This window comes from Xiphophorus couchianus, chromosome 19, assembly GCF_001444195.1.
Source record: "Xiphophorus couchianus chromosome 19, X_couchianus-1.0, whole genome shotgun sequence".
Classification (NCBI taxonomy): Eukaryota; Metazoa; Chordata; class Actinopteri; order Cyprinodontiformes; family Poeciliidae; genus Xiphophorus; species Xiphophorus couchianus.
In genome coordinates, this window is record NC_040246.1 from 2,018,776 (window position 1) to 2,033,188 (window position 14,413).

Genomic DNA, 14,413 nt, shown 5'->3' on the forward strand with positions numbered 1-14,413 from the left:
GGATTTTTTTTTTTCTGGTCTACTAAAGCTCAATTTGATGAAAATCACCAGGATGTTTCCAGAACGTCCCTCCTCTCTTTTAAAGTTTTCGATTTCCCAGTCAAGGAAACGGGAATAAGCTGCGGACTCTCGCTGGCAAGCGGCCAAAAGAATCTGTTGAACACACAGAGGAAGCAATCGGCCCTAAAAAGAAAGTAAAAAAAACCCTGACTGCTTCGATACGGACAAGCGCCTTCTTGAGTGAGAGTCAAACATAACTCTCCGATACGACAGCCCTCTGCGCACATCTTAAGGCGTGTCTGGTATTCCTTCTGTGTTACATTAACCATTAATCAAACATCAGTATATTTTTTTTTCAAATAAAGATGGCGGTGTTTTGGCACGCCAGGATACGGAGGCCGCTGACGCAGGTCGGCCCCACGTGGGGCGCCCGGTTGTCCTGGTCACACGCAAACAGCCGGAGGACTCGCTTTCCAGAGTCTACAGGCTCATTGTTCTCAGGGTGGGTGTGTGTGTGTGTGTGTGTGTGTGTGTGTGTTTGCAAGTCCACAGCTGGTTACACGGAACAAGGCAGTCAATCCAAAGCTTTATTGGACTGAACAGGGAAAATTCCCGTGTCAGCTGACAAACAAGAGTTACGCAAGAGAAATTTTTTCTGAAGCCCTTCTTAAGTTACAGATTCTCCAGTTTGCCACGTTAGTAAAATCTTAAAGACTTCAGGTTGTTCCGTTTTTCTTTACGTCACATTTTTAATCAACCAAGTGAACTTGTTTAATGATTACACTTCACATTTCTGAACAAAAGCCTAAAAAACTATAATACAAGAAGATAAAGTCCCTTATAAGAACAACCCCTCCCCCCCAAAAAAAACACGACATGGTCTAAGTTAGCATCAGAGACGGTAGCCGTCGTCTGAACAACTGAGGGTGGGCTTTAAACTTTCACTGACGGCAAGAAAAACAGAAACGTACACTGCCACGTGAACGTTTTCACACACTTCACATTTTGTCACGTCACAACAACGTATTTTATTAGGACTTTACGTGACGGAGCAACACGACGAGGTGCCTAATTCAGTCTGAAATGTGCACTCAGCCCGCTTTCGTTAATAAAAAAATTCTCGCAAATCAACCTAGATTCAAAAAGCACCCGCATGGTGAAACATGGTGGTGGCAGCATGATGCTGTGGGGATGCGTAACTCAAGCGTGAACAGCAAAGCTGCGAGGAAACATTTATAAGAGATGAGACTAAGGTGGAGGTTCACCTAAAAAATTACAGCATATCTAATAGTAGCTCATCAAAATACACTGAAGTTTGTTGTGTAGTGACAAAATATGGCTAGGTGGTGTGAAAACCTTTTCAAGGCACTGCAAATGTCACCGTCCCAAATGTTAAAAGTGCCTTGCGAATTAAAGTGCACCCGTTTCTGACTTTTAAAACTTGGGTTGTTCAGGCTTCCGTATACTTCCTCTTCGTTTCTTTCAGGCTCTGAGCTTTGATTAGCTTGGCTCTCTCTCTCTCTCAAAAAAAAAAAGACAAAATTGAGAAAAATTGTTCTAAGTACTTCAAACTTTAGTATTTAGAACAAGCAGTAAAAAAAAAAAAATTCAGATCTTCATCAGCATACTAATTGAAATTGAAGACCTTTTGTAAACACAGATCTAACCGAACCGGCGTTTTCACCAGAAGCAGTGAGCTGACCTACAAAGAAAAAAAAGACAGCCTCCTTTTTCCAGAAATGCCTCTCCTTTTTTTTCTCTTTTCTTCTCCCATTTTCTAAAACTTTGTGCAAATCCTCTATCTACAGAATTTCGCCAAGCATCTCGAATCTCTTCCAGGTCGTCGACCTGCGGCGTAGAGTCTGGGCCGTAAACAGCCTGCTCGGTGAGCGGCGGCGGGGGCCGGTGGAGCAACCAGCCGCGGCAGCCAGGCGTCTGCCGCTTTTAAAAGTGAAAGTCTCAGCAGCGGCGGATTTAGGGAGGACTCAGCCGATGCCAGGCTGCCACCACTTTCTCTGGGTGAGCCATCGTGTCCTTCCACTGCTCCATGGCCTCTGGCAGAGGACTGTCGAAGCCCAGCTGGATCTGAAACCAAACAGAGAGCAGAAGGTCAAGTCATCAGTTCAACACAAAAGCAGATGCATTTAAATTTTTTCTCCCCCCCCTCCCCGATTTGCGATGACAATATATCAATAGAATACATGGAAATTTGGGGTAGTAATGTGACAAACTGAATAAAGTTAAAGACGCCAACCACCAGCCTCATCACTGTTTCAGAGCAAATACAGGCTCTTATTGTGACAGTCTAACCCACGACCAACCACCGAGCAAAGACATAAAGCAACAAGCTAAACCCTTTACACGGGGCAAATTTAAAAATCTGGTAGAACCTCTGCAAGCAGCGACGCAAATAAAGCTGCTAAGTCACACTGGCAGTAATGACAACGCCCAACCTCACTATAAAAAGTTTAAAGGACGTCACGAGTTGAGGAAATTACATATTGACACAACCTTCAAGGCTCACCTGTCCAAGACACTGTTTCCTCCTGACGGAACTGCGGCTGTAGAGCCTCAGCGACAGCGAGCAGGCGTGCTCCAGCGACGCCAACAGGAAGTGAAACGTCTCCTCCCAGCGACACTGGCCGCCGGACGCCTTCAGCGCTCGGGTCTTCTTCTTAATTTCCAGCTGGCCTAACTGGTGCATCTCGGCTTTGACGAAAAACACTTTGGAGGAGGCGACAGAAACAACTGAACATCGATCCCCTCGTTTGGTCATTTTAGTTGGGGACTAATTGAAAATGCAGGTGCGCTTACCCTGGGAGAGGGGAGAGGAAGACGGTGGGAGGTTTTGGGCTGCGAGGATCTTGACCTGGATGCGTCCACTGACCGGCTGAAAGAGGGTGCTGAGGTGCAGCTCGGAGTGACACGCCTGTACAAGCACACGACTCGTTTCTTAACAGGCTTTTACTGCCATGTTTCAGTTGGCTGTGCTTCAACCAACATAAATAAAGTTACATTGATTATTTCACATTTTGTTTATGTTTTTTAAGTTAGCCCTTTAATGACTGCGTTCCAGTTGTACTCGGAACTCGGGAATGTCCCATTCCCAGTGGGAAGAGTAAACTGGAACGCCATCTGAAGTTGGATTTCCCACTGGGCAACTCCGGCTACCACCAGTCACGAGACTTTTTGTTCCAAAATGGCCGCTCCTCGCCTCAGCAGCAGTGAGATGTGGTGGGAAACATGTTTATTTTACACCCTTTAAACTTTTATTTCATGAAAACGTCCAAGGTGTTTTATTGGGACTTTACACGACAGAGCAACAGAAATTAAATGCATAATTGAATGTGACAAACGTGCTCGGCCCGCTTTCAAAAATAAAATCCCTTGCGACCCACCTGTATGCTAAAAGATAAAAGAAAGGCGGAAGGTCGATGTCTTTATCATGTTCAAAATACGGCTTTACTCCTAAAAATCAATAAATGAAGACAAATTCGTCACTCAATATCACTCATGTAGAAGGCTTCCTAGCATATAAAACAGACATTTCTGGTAAAAATAGTAGTTTTCTTCTCTGTTTTTGTGTTTAGCAATCAGCCGTTGCCTCTAAAAGCTCCCACAGTGGCGGCGATTTGAACCATTTTTCACTCTTGTGTCCGGCAGACGGCTCCTCGCAGAGTGAATCCCGCTGACTGATGAGTCACCGTCTGATCTCTAAGTACAAAAACAACCGCCACCGGCCAGACGCGCCTCCATTTATCAGCGAAACCGCTCTCTGCTGGGGAAATGGTTCGAGGTTTGACCTACTTCCCGTCCCTCCAAATTACAGCGTCTGAACTCTGGTTTCTTCTCTCCTATAAAGTCGGCGCCACAATTTTCCTTCGAAACGAACCTTCTTTTATGTTTGGTTTGTGACTAGGCGGCCACCTCCACCAGCTCTCCGCTGTTCATGCCAGCACAATGGTGAAACAGTCACAGCTCAAACAAAAGCCGCAAGAACTCTTGGGCGGTTCTATTCATTGCGTTTCTTTTCCGTCCATTTACCAGACAAAAAAAAAAAAAAAAAAAAAAGCAACCTTAAAATTATATTTGCTACTAGAACATTTTTTGTTCAGCAAAAAACGGCTTAAAGCATTTAAAATGAACGAGGGCATTTTGTCAGTGCTTGGAAATCGATGGAAAACACCTGCATAAGTCTAGTTTAGTCTCTAGTGCAAGTATCTTAGTGCGTTTAGACAAAACGGACATAAGTCAATAATTCATTAATATTGAAGAAAAGGTACCAGTTCTAGGTGAAATAATCTACCAGTGGAACTAGAACTTCTTCATCAATATTAAGAAATCATTGACTTAAAACAAGCGCTTATATCTTGCTGAAAAGTTGCTTGTAAGTTAGTTTTGCCTTATTTTAAGTGTACGTAAAATTACTTGATAAGATTTTGAGTTCTTTAGCGTGAAGTTATTATTATTATTATTTTTTAAACATTAAAAACCATGAAAAAACAAAAACCAAAACATCAGTAAAGCGACGACGCCGTACCGAGGATTTGGAGGGCTGCTGGAGGTCGAGCCAGTGCTCCGACTCCCGGGGGCCGAGCTGGCGCAGGGAGAGGACACACTCGGCCGCCGTGCGTTTCCTGGGGCTGTGCGTCTGCAGGCGCAGCACCAACGCGCTGCTCTGCAGCTGCTGCAGGCGCAGCGCGAACACAAAGGTCTCCATGAAGGCGACATTCTGAAAGCGAAGCAGAGCAAGTGAAAAAATCCTCCTGTGGCCTCAAGAAGTTGAAAGTGAATCATGAAGACGGCTGTTACGCAAAGTTACTGTCTTCTGGAACGGGTAGCTTCGTTACGCACTGCCTTGCTAACGTATTTATACAGCTTGAACTTCTGCCAGTTTCTTTTAGCTTTGTAAAGACGACATTTAATGTGTCATGCTGGGACTGTATGTGGTAGACCAACACAACGTGGTACATAGCTCTACGGCTGCAGCTAACGATTACTGTAGCAATCGATTAATCGATTATCCCCACGATAAATCGGGTAGAAAAATGTCTACAGATTTTTCATATAAGCACTTAAGCCTTTTTTATACAATATTAGAAAACATGGAAAGAAGCAAGTAAATAATTCAATCACTTTTTTAAATAAGAAAAACATTTTATTGCCTAAAATGCAAGAACTTAGTAAATCTTTAGTAAATCTGAACCGAGTGAAGCTAAAACGGCCACTTGAGAAGTTTTGGCTATTGTTTACAAACGAAGGTGTTTTTCGTATTCTAAGTTCAAATTGAATATATTTTTTGTACAGTTTTGACTTATTTACTGCTTATTTACTGAATACGTTTAGTTTTTACCAAACAGCCTTTTTTTCCCCTGGAGTCTGTAATCGATGAATCAGTTAACGATTAATCGATTACTAAGTTAGTTAATGATTCTTTCAATAATCAATGAATTATAATTCATCGTTTCAGCCCTGCATAGTTGTAAAATGAAAACAAAATGACTATTCAGACTGAATTGGAGTCGATACTTTGTAGAATGGCTGTTCGCTGCTATCGTAAGTCTTTAAGGTAAGTTTCTACCAATTTTTCACGCCTAGGAACTAAAAATTTGGCCCGTTGCTCTTTGGAAATTCAAAGTCAGATTGGACGGCGAACACCTTTTTAAAGTCTCAACTGGATTTAGTTGAAGACTTTCAATCTTAATTTGTTGGAGTCTCTTTTTCCCCCCCCCCTTGTGTTTAGCTCGAACCGTCTTCCTGTCCACTCTGATCAGCGTTTCTGTCTTCGCTAAAGAAAAACAAGCCCACAGTATGATACTGCCACCACCAAGCCTCACTGTAGGAATGATATGTCCAGGTTGATGTGTCTCAGTGCCTCTTTTTTTACATATTTGCAGGAAAGCAGGACTCATTTGCAGAGTTTAAAAAAAAAATTGTTTCTCCCGTGTGCTCGTCTATAAATGCCAGATTTGAGTCCTAACGGTTTTTTCAATAGTGTCTGTCCTCCACAGTGTCCACTGGGCTCTTGGCTGTTTCTCAGTTTGATGCCGTCTACTTAGCTTATCTTGGTCTATCTCATAAAACTCCAATAAAAATACTCTGAACTTTACCAATAGGAAGAAAAATAATAAGGAACATGGCTATGTTTCTGTAGGCTGTGCAACATGTGCAACAATCAAGCTGCGATTCAGGCATGTGTTCAGCATTCGGTAGCGTTAGGTCAGTACCTGGTGATACTCTTTGAGTGTGGTCTTGAACTGGATGGGTTTGGGGACGGTGAGGATTGCTTTGAAGCCAACCTTCTGCTCTTCATCTGGATGGACGACGAGGTCCGAACACTGAGCGAAACAACGCAAAACAGCAGCTTTATTACCAGGTTTGAATGCTTATAAACACAATAAGTGTTCAATTATGTTTGGGGGAGGGGGGGAGAAGAAGCTTCCCACAAAATGTCAAACCCCACTCACAGGTTGGAATCAGGGTGTGCCTTTTCATCTGTGTTTGGCTCCGTTTTGATTAGGAGTTTGTGCCCAACTATCCATTAGGCTTTTAAAGCAAGCATTGCATTTTAAGCGCGCGGCCGCTTCCTCTGAGTCGCTTTTTTTTAAAAACTCCAATCTAAACTTGAAAAAGAAAAAACCAACAACCTTTTCCTCCGAACTTAATGGAGCACAGAGACCGGCACACAGAGACCCTTCGCTGTGGACACACAAAGGCCCCACTGTGGGAAGCTGGCGGGGAGAACAGTGGAGCCTTTAGTACCTGAGGCTCTCAGGTCTGGGCTGAGTGTAACCGTACCTGGACCAGGGTTATCCACACCTGCTCCACGTCCTGCTGATATCGTACCCGGACACAGACCTTCCCCGGCTCCTGCTCGTCCCCCGACAAAGCGATGGATTCTGGGAATGAAAATAAATAAATAAATAAAAAATCAAGGAAAGCGACACTTCAGCATGATGTGGGTGAGTCAGTGAAGTGGTTGATAGGAGGAAAGCTTGGGGAAAAAAACTTCAAAGTTTTACAGATTTTTTTAAATATAATGTAGCTAGTATTATAAAAATAATTGTGTTTTAAAAAAAAAGGAAAAAGAAGCATCGTTTTCAAAATGTCTACTAAATAAAGATCTGAAAAGTGCGGCTTGCGCATGCTCCAATTTGACTCTGACTCCCTTCAATGACATTTAAAAGCCTCCAGAAGCCGCCTAATTAGCAGAAAGCACGTGGGCGGGTCAGATGAGGTCAAAACTGAACAAAATCACCTCTGAAACAGAAACATCATCGCCCTTATGCTACATGGTGGTGGCAGCATCATGCTGTGGGGATGCTTCTCATCAGTTTTGACATGTGAGCTGATTAGAGTTGATGGGAAAACGTATTAGGAATGCGTCTTACACGACGTTATCTTTTTTCGTCCGTGTGTCAAGATCTCAGTGTGGTGCGATGTGGATTTAAGAGTCGACGTGTATATTTGTAAAATATTCAGAATTGCCAAACCAAACCATGAGACCTTGTTGATTTTAGAGCACATACAAGGTTACCGAGAAGTTTTAGGTGAAATTTTCCTTTTTCAGACCAAGTCAAGCTGGCTTTGTGTGCAAAAATATCCCACGTCTTCTTCAGAAATGCAGTTAGACTGAATGTATTAAGTAATCAAACCAAAAAGGAAAAGCCAGGTCTAAATGAAATGGTTACCCAGGCTGCTTTCCATGGAGCTCATCATGGAGGAGGCGCTGCTGACGGTGCTGGAGGTGGAGTCAATTCGCTGAAGAGGCCAAAACACAGTTAGAGAGAGAAATATGTTTACTGGAAATGAAACCAGAGTCCTCAATACGCTGCAATAACTACGGATAAAATGTATTACAGGTCGTGTGCTGAAATCAAGATGAAGGGACGTTCTGCCTCAGAATCGGTTCGTCTTTTGGATCTGAAGCCGTCTGATCAATTTTTGATTCAAAAATTAAATCAAAGCAAAATATCATAACATAAGAAATGAAAAAAAAACCAAATAGCTCAACAACAATGACGTTGTAATTTTAAGTCTCGGGAATGACCGATAGTAAAATAGACACTGAAGTAAGTCGGGGTTGTCCAAAGTGAGGCTCGGGGTCCAGTTGCTGCCCTCTGCAGGGTTTTATGTAGCCCTTCAGATGCTAATCTTGACGGAGATGGATTCATTTTTTTATTTTTTGTCTTTTAGGGTGACGCATTCGCAATGTTTTCTTTTTTTTAAAAAATGTCAGGTGTCACACAAATTACGCAGGTTTCTGCATTCATCTTAATTTTGTAGCAAATAGAACCAGAAACATTTTGATTAGGAGTCAAAATGTTTTGTTGTGGCTTCAACTTAAAGATTTTGGCCTTCATGGCAAAAAATTGGAACCACCACAGGAGAAATGATCACTGCTTCTCTTCTCTTTCTATCGTTCATCTTTAAGTTTCTTTGAAATTGTTGCGGTTATTGATTTGTACTTTGGCTTTTTATTTTTATGTGTTTGTTTGGGGTTTGTTTTTTGTAATGTCTTTTTTGTAATGGCTGTAATATTGTGATTTTATTATAATGTTTGTAGAAGAATAGTCTCTCCTGTGGTAGGGACTAATGGGGATCATTAAATAATTGGTCTAGTCACATACAATACTTGAAAAATAGTTGCAAACTGAACATGTGTTGCTTTTCCACCTTTGTTGTACTTCTAATTTAGGCATATTTATGTCATTTAAAAAAAACTTAAACATTTATTAGAAATTATGAGGCTAATCACACGTTTAAGCTTCGGGTTTAAAAGCCTCCCAGCCTTCTATCCACATAATAAGAGTTATTTGCGACATTGAGCTATAGTACCGAGGAGCTGTGCAAACTTTGCAACTATATTTAGTCTCATTCCACACAAACGTAAGGGAAAGAAAATGGTGTGAAAAGATTAGATTAGATTAAAAGCAAACAGTCTCACCTGGATGTGGCTCTGAGGGCTGGCCAGGTCGAGCATGGAGCTGCTCAGGCGCTGCTGGTTGCCTGGTTTCAGAGTCCAACCTGGAGGACGAAACCATTACTAGTCGCGCTGCTTTGATTTCAATGCAAAACCAGTGATTAACTGAATTACATTATTAAATATTTTTTTTAAAAATAGTCACGATATCTTAATTACATTTTTGATTTATTATGCGTAGGTGCAAGTTAAACTTTTTTTTTTTTACCCCTCCAGGGGATCTTTTGTGAGCTCTAGTGTCCCTTATATGACAGCAGGCTGACAGGAAACGGGGAAGGAGAGGGGGGGAAGACATGCGGCAAATGTCGTCGGGTCCGGGAGTCGAGTACTCCAAATATGGGTCGCGCTAACCCCTATGCCACCACAGCACGCCCAGGTGCAAGTTAAACTTTTAATGACTCCTCTTATTGCTAGTTGTAACGCAGCGTGACGTAACAAGCGTAAAAAGGTTTGATGTTGTGTCCACGAACTGATAAAAGAGCCTAAATAGTGCATTAGCACGTTACATAACGAGGTGCTGCTTTACTTCAGGCTCCGACCTCAGAGCGAGACGCAAGTTTAATCCGCTTGGACCAACCGTGCGGGGCCGCCGGCCACTACCTGGGCTTTGAGGGCCGCTCTTCAGCACGTCTCGTCGGGCGGGGCCGGGGGAGATGTACGCCGGCATGCTGCCCTGGTGGAAGATGGACTCCGAGTTGTACGGGAATAAACTGGCGCCCAGCAGTTCTGCTTTCCTCCCCGCGTACGTGGACCTGGCTGAGCCTGCGGACAAGAGTTGGAGAAAAGTAACTCTCCTGAGCGGTGGGGCGTGTGGCGCTAGCGCAGCAGCAGGTACGCTGTGAGGTTCACAGGAACTTGGCGACAAGATTTGACCTTGTTGCATTTTCCTACACAGCAGAGGAGAGATGCTGGAAGTCCGCCTTGGTTTGACTGAATCAATTTGCCCGCCTCAGTCCGTAACCTTAAGCCAGGGGTGTCCAAAGTCGGTCCTGGAGGGCCGCCATCCTGTGTGTTTTAGTTCTCTCCCTGGTTTAACGCACCTGGATCCAATGATGGCTCATTAGAGGCCTTAGGAGAACATTGACAAGCTGAGAAGGTTGTTACTACAACCAGGGAGAGAACAAAAACATGCAGGATGCCGGCCCTTGAGGACCGACTTTGGACACGCCTGCCTTAAGCCTTTAGTTTAAGGTAACCTTAAGGTTTTAGTTGCAGGTTATCATGTTGCTACAATGTCTGCATTTGGAATCAAATTACAGCCGTGTTTGAGCTGATTTTAATTAGGATTTTCATAATAACTGTCACACACCATCACTTTAACAATTCACCCAATTAAAAGTAAAGATGCAGAAAGAAATTTGCTGGTCAAAAAACCGAATTATTTTTCCAATCGGTGAATGCACCACAGGTAGTAGCGGTTTCTGATATGGGTGATGTGGGCAGATGCCCAGGGCGGCATCTCGTCCGGGGCGGCAATTTTGTAAATGACTCAATTTAGAAATACTCTGTTTTAATTGTATTATTTTTCCATAGATTTTTTTTTGTGTATTTGTATTGTATACTTTTAACTTCATGGTTGGATATGGGTGTTTAAAGAATTACTTAAGTTTTTTTTCAGGTTTTTCATATGAAATTAAAACGGGTGGGGGGCTTGTTAGCTTTGGGCACCAAACAGGCTAGGGTTGCTACCAGGCCACGCTAGCAACAACATTCTTTACTTTAGATGCTGTAGCTAAAAAAAAACAAAAACGAGACAAATGTAGCTATTTTCCACATACAACAGAAACACAATAGAGTTATTGTGTGATCCTCTCGTATCACACAATAACTCTCTAAGTAGTTCTGTTGACTGATACAAATAGGCCGATACGTACTGTGCAGCCCAGGCTGCAGAGTGGAGAACTGGCGGCTCTGGGGCTGAACGTAAGTGGGCTTGAAGGTGGGCACGACGAACGGGACCTCTCTGCCGCCGGGAGGCTGCTTGGAAATGAGGTAATCTTCCACTTTCTCCATCCTAGTCCTCTCCTCCGGCAGCTCTCCTGTCACCATTATCTCCTTGGGAGGCGCCTTTATTTTGATCACTTGGAAAAATGAAACAAAACCAAAACAAACAAAGTCAGACGTGAAATCGGCGAAAAACAAGACGCCGGACCCGGTGCCGACCTTGGGTCTCCTGTTCCTGCTTGTTCCTCTGAGAGAAAGTCTTGCAGCAGTCCTTGAAGAACTCCATGACGCTTCTATGGGTGTTTATGAAAACCTGGAATTGCACGAGAAGGCTGCAGGTCAGACAGGACGCACGTTAAATGTAACTTTAAGGAATTGGATTTGAGATCGGTAAAGCCAGAAAAGTCGCAACGTTTCCACGGTTGTTCAAAGTTGCCTGGCACATCGAAGCAGACCAACGGACTCATCTGAGCTGAAAGCCTCTTACAATTATAGATTCATTTGATTCAAGGTGGAGGGATGAGGTTTAATGTTTCATACTGTCTATAAGCAGCCACTGGTGGGAAAAAGGTTATGACTCAGTTATGCACTTATAAAGAGTTACAGTTTGGGCTCAGACAAATCCTGTAGACATGAACAAACTACTTTTAAAGCATGACCCTGCTGAAATAACTTTTTATTTTATTTTTATAAAAAATTTTTGTTTTTTTTTAATGTTTGCATTTGTACACCCATCCTGTGTTTATTCGCGCACTCATGGGGCCCAAGGACCAGCCGGGGGCCCATAAGCAGCCGTATTGTTTCTCTAATGCCGTTGGGCAGCCAGGCATTGAAGGAATCTATGAAACAGGCTTTAGGACATGCAAGGAAATAATCATTATAACATTCAGGTGGGTCAAAGTTAGAAACATTTTCAGAGCATGAAACGTTAAATTTAAACAACTATTGTCTTTTTCTCCTTTATTTTTTCTTAAACCGGTGCAGCCAAGTTATTATTATTATTATTATCATTATTATTATTATTCACTGTCGATCTGCTTTTGAAAGACAAACGTGGTCACTAAGGATTTTATTTATGCCCCTTTTACATTTCCATCACTGGCCACCACTCTAATGTTCTATTTGACGACAGTATCAAGACTGCAGGCGTTTTGTGGCCCCCGTCTGGAGCCAACCCTGATAAGGTGAAACAAGTGTAGCAAATATTTATCCACAAATTTAACTGAGTTCATTTTTAAAAAAAAAAAATATATATATATATATATTAACTCACCCCGTCGTGCTTTCACTGGAAAGAGCTCCCAGTCGCTTCTCTCTCAGCAGGCAGCAGGGAGGGGAATGCCGCTGATCTCAGGTCTGTTGTTCACTTTGAGCTTCAGGTTTCTCTCTCTCTCTTATTCTCTCTCTCCGTCCCGCCCTCCTGGCTCTGGATGTCTCTCCGTTTCCCCGCACAGACGCTGACCTGCTCTTCCTTCCCCGAACAGCAGCACTTTCTGTTAGATTTTTTTTTGTTTGTTTACTATCTGTGTGTGATCAGATCTGCCATTGTGGTGTCTTCCTCCTCCTCTTCCTCAGATGGTGTGTCAACAATGCGAGTGCCGACAGAAACGTGGCCAACATTTTTGGGGGTGGGTGGGGGGATAGTTTACACCTTTAGTCGACACTTTTCAGAATTCAAAGTGGTTCCAAAGTTAAAATGCTCTTTTTTTTTTTTTTTTTTAGAACAAAAATTTACGTAGAAGTGTTTAGAAATCAATATTCAGTGTAGAACTACTAAATATTGTCAAAACTCTTATAAAAAACCCCCAAAGACTTTTAGTTTAGCCCAAATCGGTAGCTATTAGCCAGCAATACACATTCTACACTAATTAGACATGAAATCAAGCAACAGAAAACATGTTATTGATGCACCAAATTAACTTAGTCCTTTCTTGGTTTATTTTGCCCTTTTTAGGGGTTTTCTCCCATGACGACCCCATTTTAAAAATAAAAATAAAAAAAAAGACCAGTGTGCATTTAACGTCCCTATATTGTTTGCAGAAGAGCTAAAATTAAACTCCTTGTGTCAGAAAACGAGTTTTAAGTGGCCCTGAAAATATTGTTGCTGAATAAATAGCAGCTGTTATGCTGCTAAGACCAGCTTATTTCCCTGACTTACCCATTTGGTCTGGGAGGGAGTTGTGTCATAATTAAATCAAAACAATTTTTTATTTGCTCTTCATAAACATTAGGCTTATTCATAAACACAAAGCGTGAGAGCGTGAGAACCTGAGAACTCTCGTTGCTGCTCCTGCGTCTTTCACTAGGAAAACATTTGCAGCTCTTTAAAACTCATTCACATTATGCCGAATGTATCCTTAAGTCAAATCCATGCTGGGAATATTTCTATACGTTTTCAGAACGTTTACTTATAAGATCAACATAAACATGACAGGCCACACGTCTACGAAGTAGAGTCGTGTCAGGCTCGGTCCAAGGTTTTATGAGACCTGAGGCAGCATTGAATTGTTAGGTTCTGTCTCCGGGAATGCCCACTAGCAACCACAGCGCTGTCAAGAGATGGTGAAAATATTTACATTGTGTTGCCGCAGACTGTACCCTCACTTGCTTTCTGATCACTTCTTATTCCAGAAACAGGAGTCCTGACAGGCTGGTCACGACGCGGAAGTTACTGGCGTGTCTGTGATTGTTTACTATATTTGCAACAATTTCACAAATTCATGGATTCTGCATCCTGCAGGTCAAAGGTTACCAAAAATAATAACTGCCAGAAACCGGAGACCGCCTTAAAATACACTAGTATTTCCCTCTATGTATTTAAAAATAAATGTAGTCAAATAATTGCACACATGCTGAGTCACTAACACTGAACTGGAACCGATCCAATCGTGTCCAAGTTTTAAAACCATAAAACTGTCAACGGAGCTATGGAAACGGAAGCTTTAGGATTTCAACCACTTGGCTGCAAAACAGACCGCACAGCATGATGCCACCGCCGCCGTACTTTGACAGTTTATTCAAGGCTCTGTAGGTTTTCTTCAACTCAATATTTGTGTCGTATGACCAGGAGCTGCAAATGTTTGACAAGTTTAAAAGGTGTTGAATTTGGAGCAGGAATCTCCTTCTTGGTCTGCAATCTATCAGTCTATAGTAAGGCTTGTGGTGGAAGATTACTACAAGTTCACATCTGCTGATCATGTTATAGGAAATGCTTGTGAACTCTCACCAAAAGAACTATTTGGGTTACATGTACAAGGGTGGAAGTTGTTTTCTATTTTTTTTTAATCGCTCCTAAACATCGCAACCGGTTCTTTTTCCACTGAGGGGAACAGTCCAAGTCAGGACGATAAAACTTGGCAAAAGACAGAAAATTGCCATGGCAACTGTTTGTCATTTATCATTCATCCAAATATAAGCATGTAAAATGTGTATTTAAACCTCTGATAAAACTGTATTTTTCACCCAAAACCTTTGAAAATATTTGTG

At 42.4% G+C, this 14,413-nt stretch overlaps 1 protein-coding gene across 2 annotated transcripts; it reads right to left on the reverse strand.

Moving 5' to 3' along the window:
* Positions 1 to 569: 569 nt before the first annotated feature.
* Positions 570 to 14,411, reverse strand: tc2n (tandem C2 domains, nuclear). 2 transcript variants are annotated; one of them, XM_028000784.1, is made up of 12 exons: positions 12,201 to 14,411; positions 11,147 to 11,240; positions 10,858 to 11,064; positions 9,584 to 9,745; positions 8,948 to 9,027; positions 7,692 to 7,761; positions 6,799 to 6,899; positions 6,228 to 6,338; positions 4,541 to 4,732; positions 2,815 to 2,929; positions 2,525 to 2,724; positions 574 to 2,085 (listed from the first exon to the last, which is right to left on the reverse strand). In XM_028000784.1, the coding sequence occupies exons 2-12, from the start codon at positions 11,211 to 11,213 to the stop codon at positions 1,975 to 1,977; spliced, it is 1,416 nt and encodes a 471-aa protein (XP_027856585.1). In that variant the 5' UTR covers positions 11,214 to 11,240; positions 12,201 to 14,411; the 3' UTR covers positions 574 to 1,974. The 2 variants fall into 2 exon arrangements, with proteins under 2 accessions (XP_027856586.1, XP_027856585.1); XM_028000785.1 differs by lacking the exon at positions 12,201 to 14,411 and having other exon boundaries at positions 570 to 2,085; positions 11,147 to 11,629.
* Positions 14,412 to 14,413: the final 2 nt, after the last annotated feature.

Coding starts and splice junctions, on each gene's coding strand:
- tc2n (XM_028000785.1), bottom strand. CDS start 11,213: ATGGAGTTCTTCAAGGACTGCTGCAAGACTTTCTCTCAGAGGAACAAG. Junction 9,028..9,583: donor GAGCGGCCCTCAAAGCCCAG/GTAGTGGCCGGC, acceptor TTCGTCCTCCAG/GTTGGACTCTGAAACCAGGC. Junction 6,339..6,798: donor TGTGGATAACCCTGGTCCAG/GTACGGTTACAC, acceptor TGTTTCGCTCAG/TGTTCGGACCTCGTCGTCCA.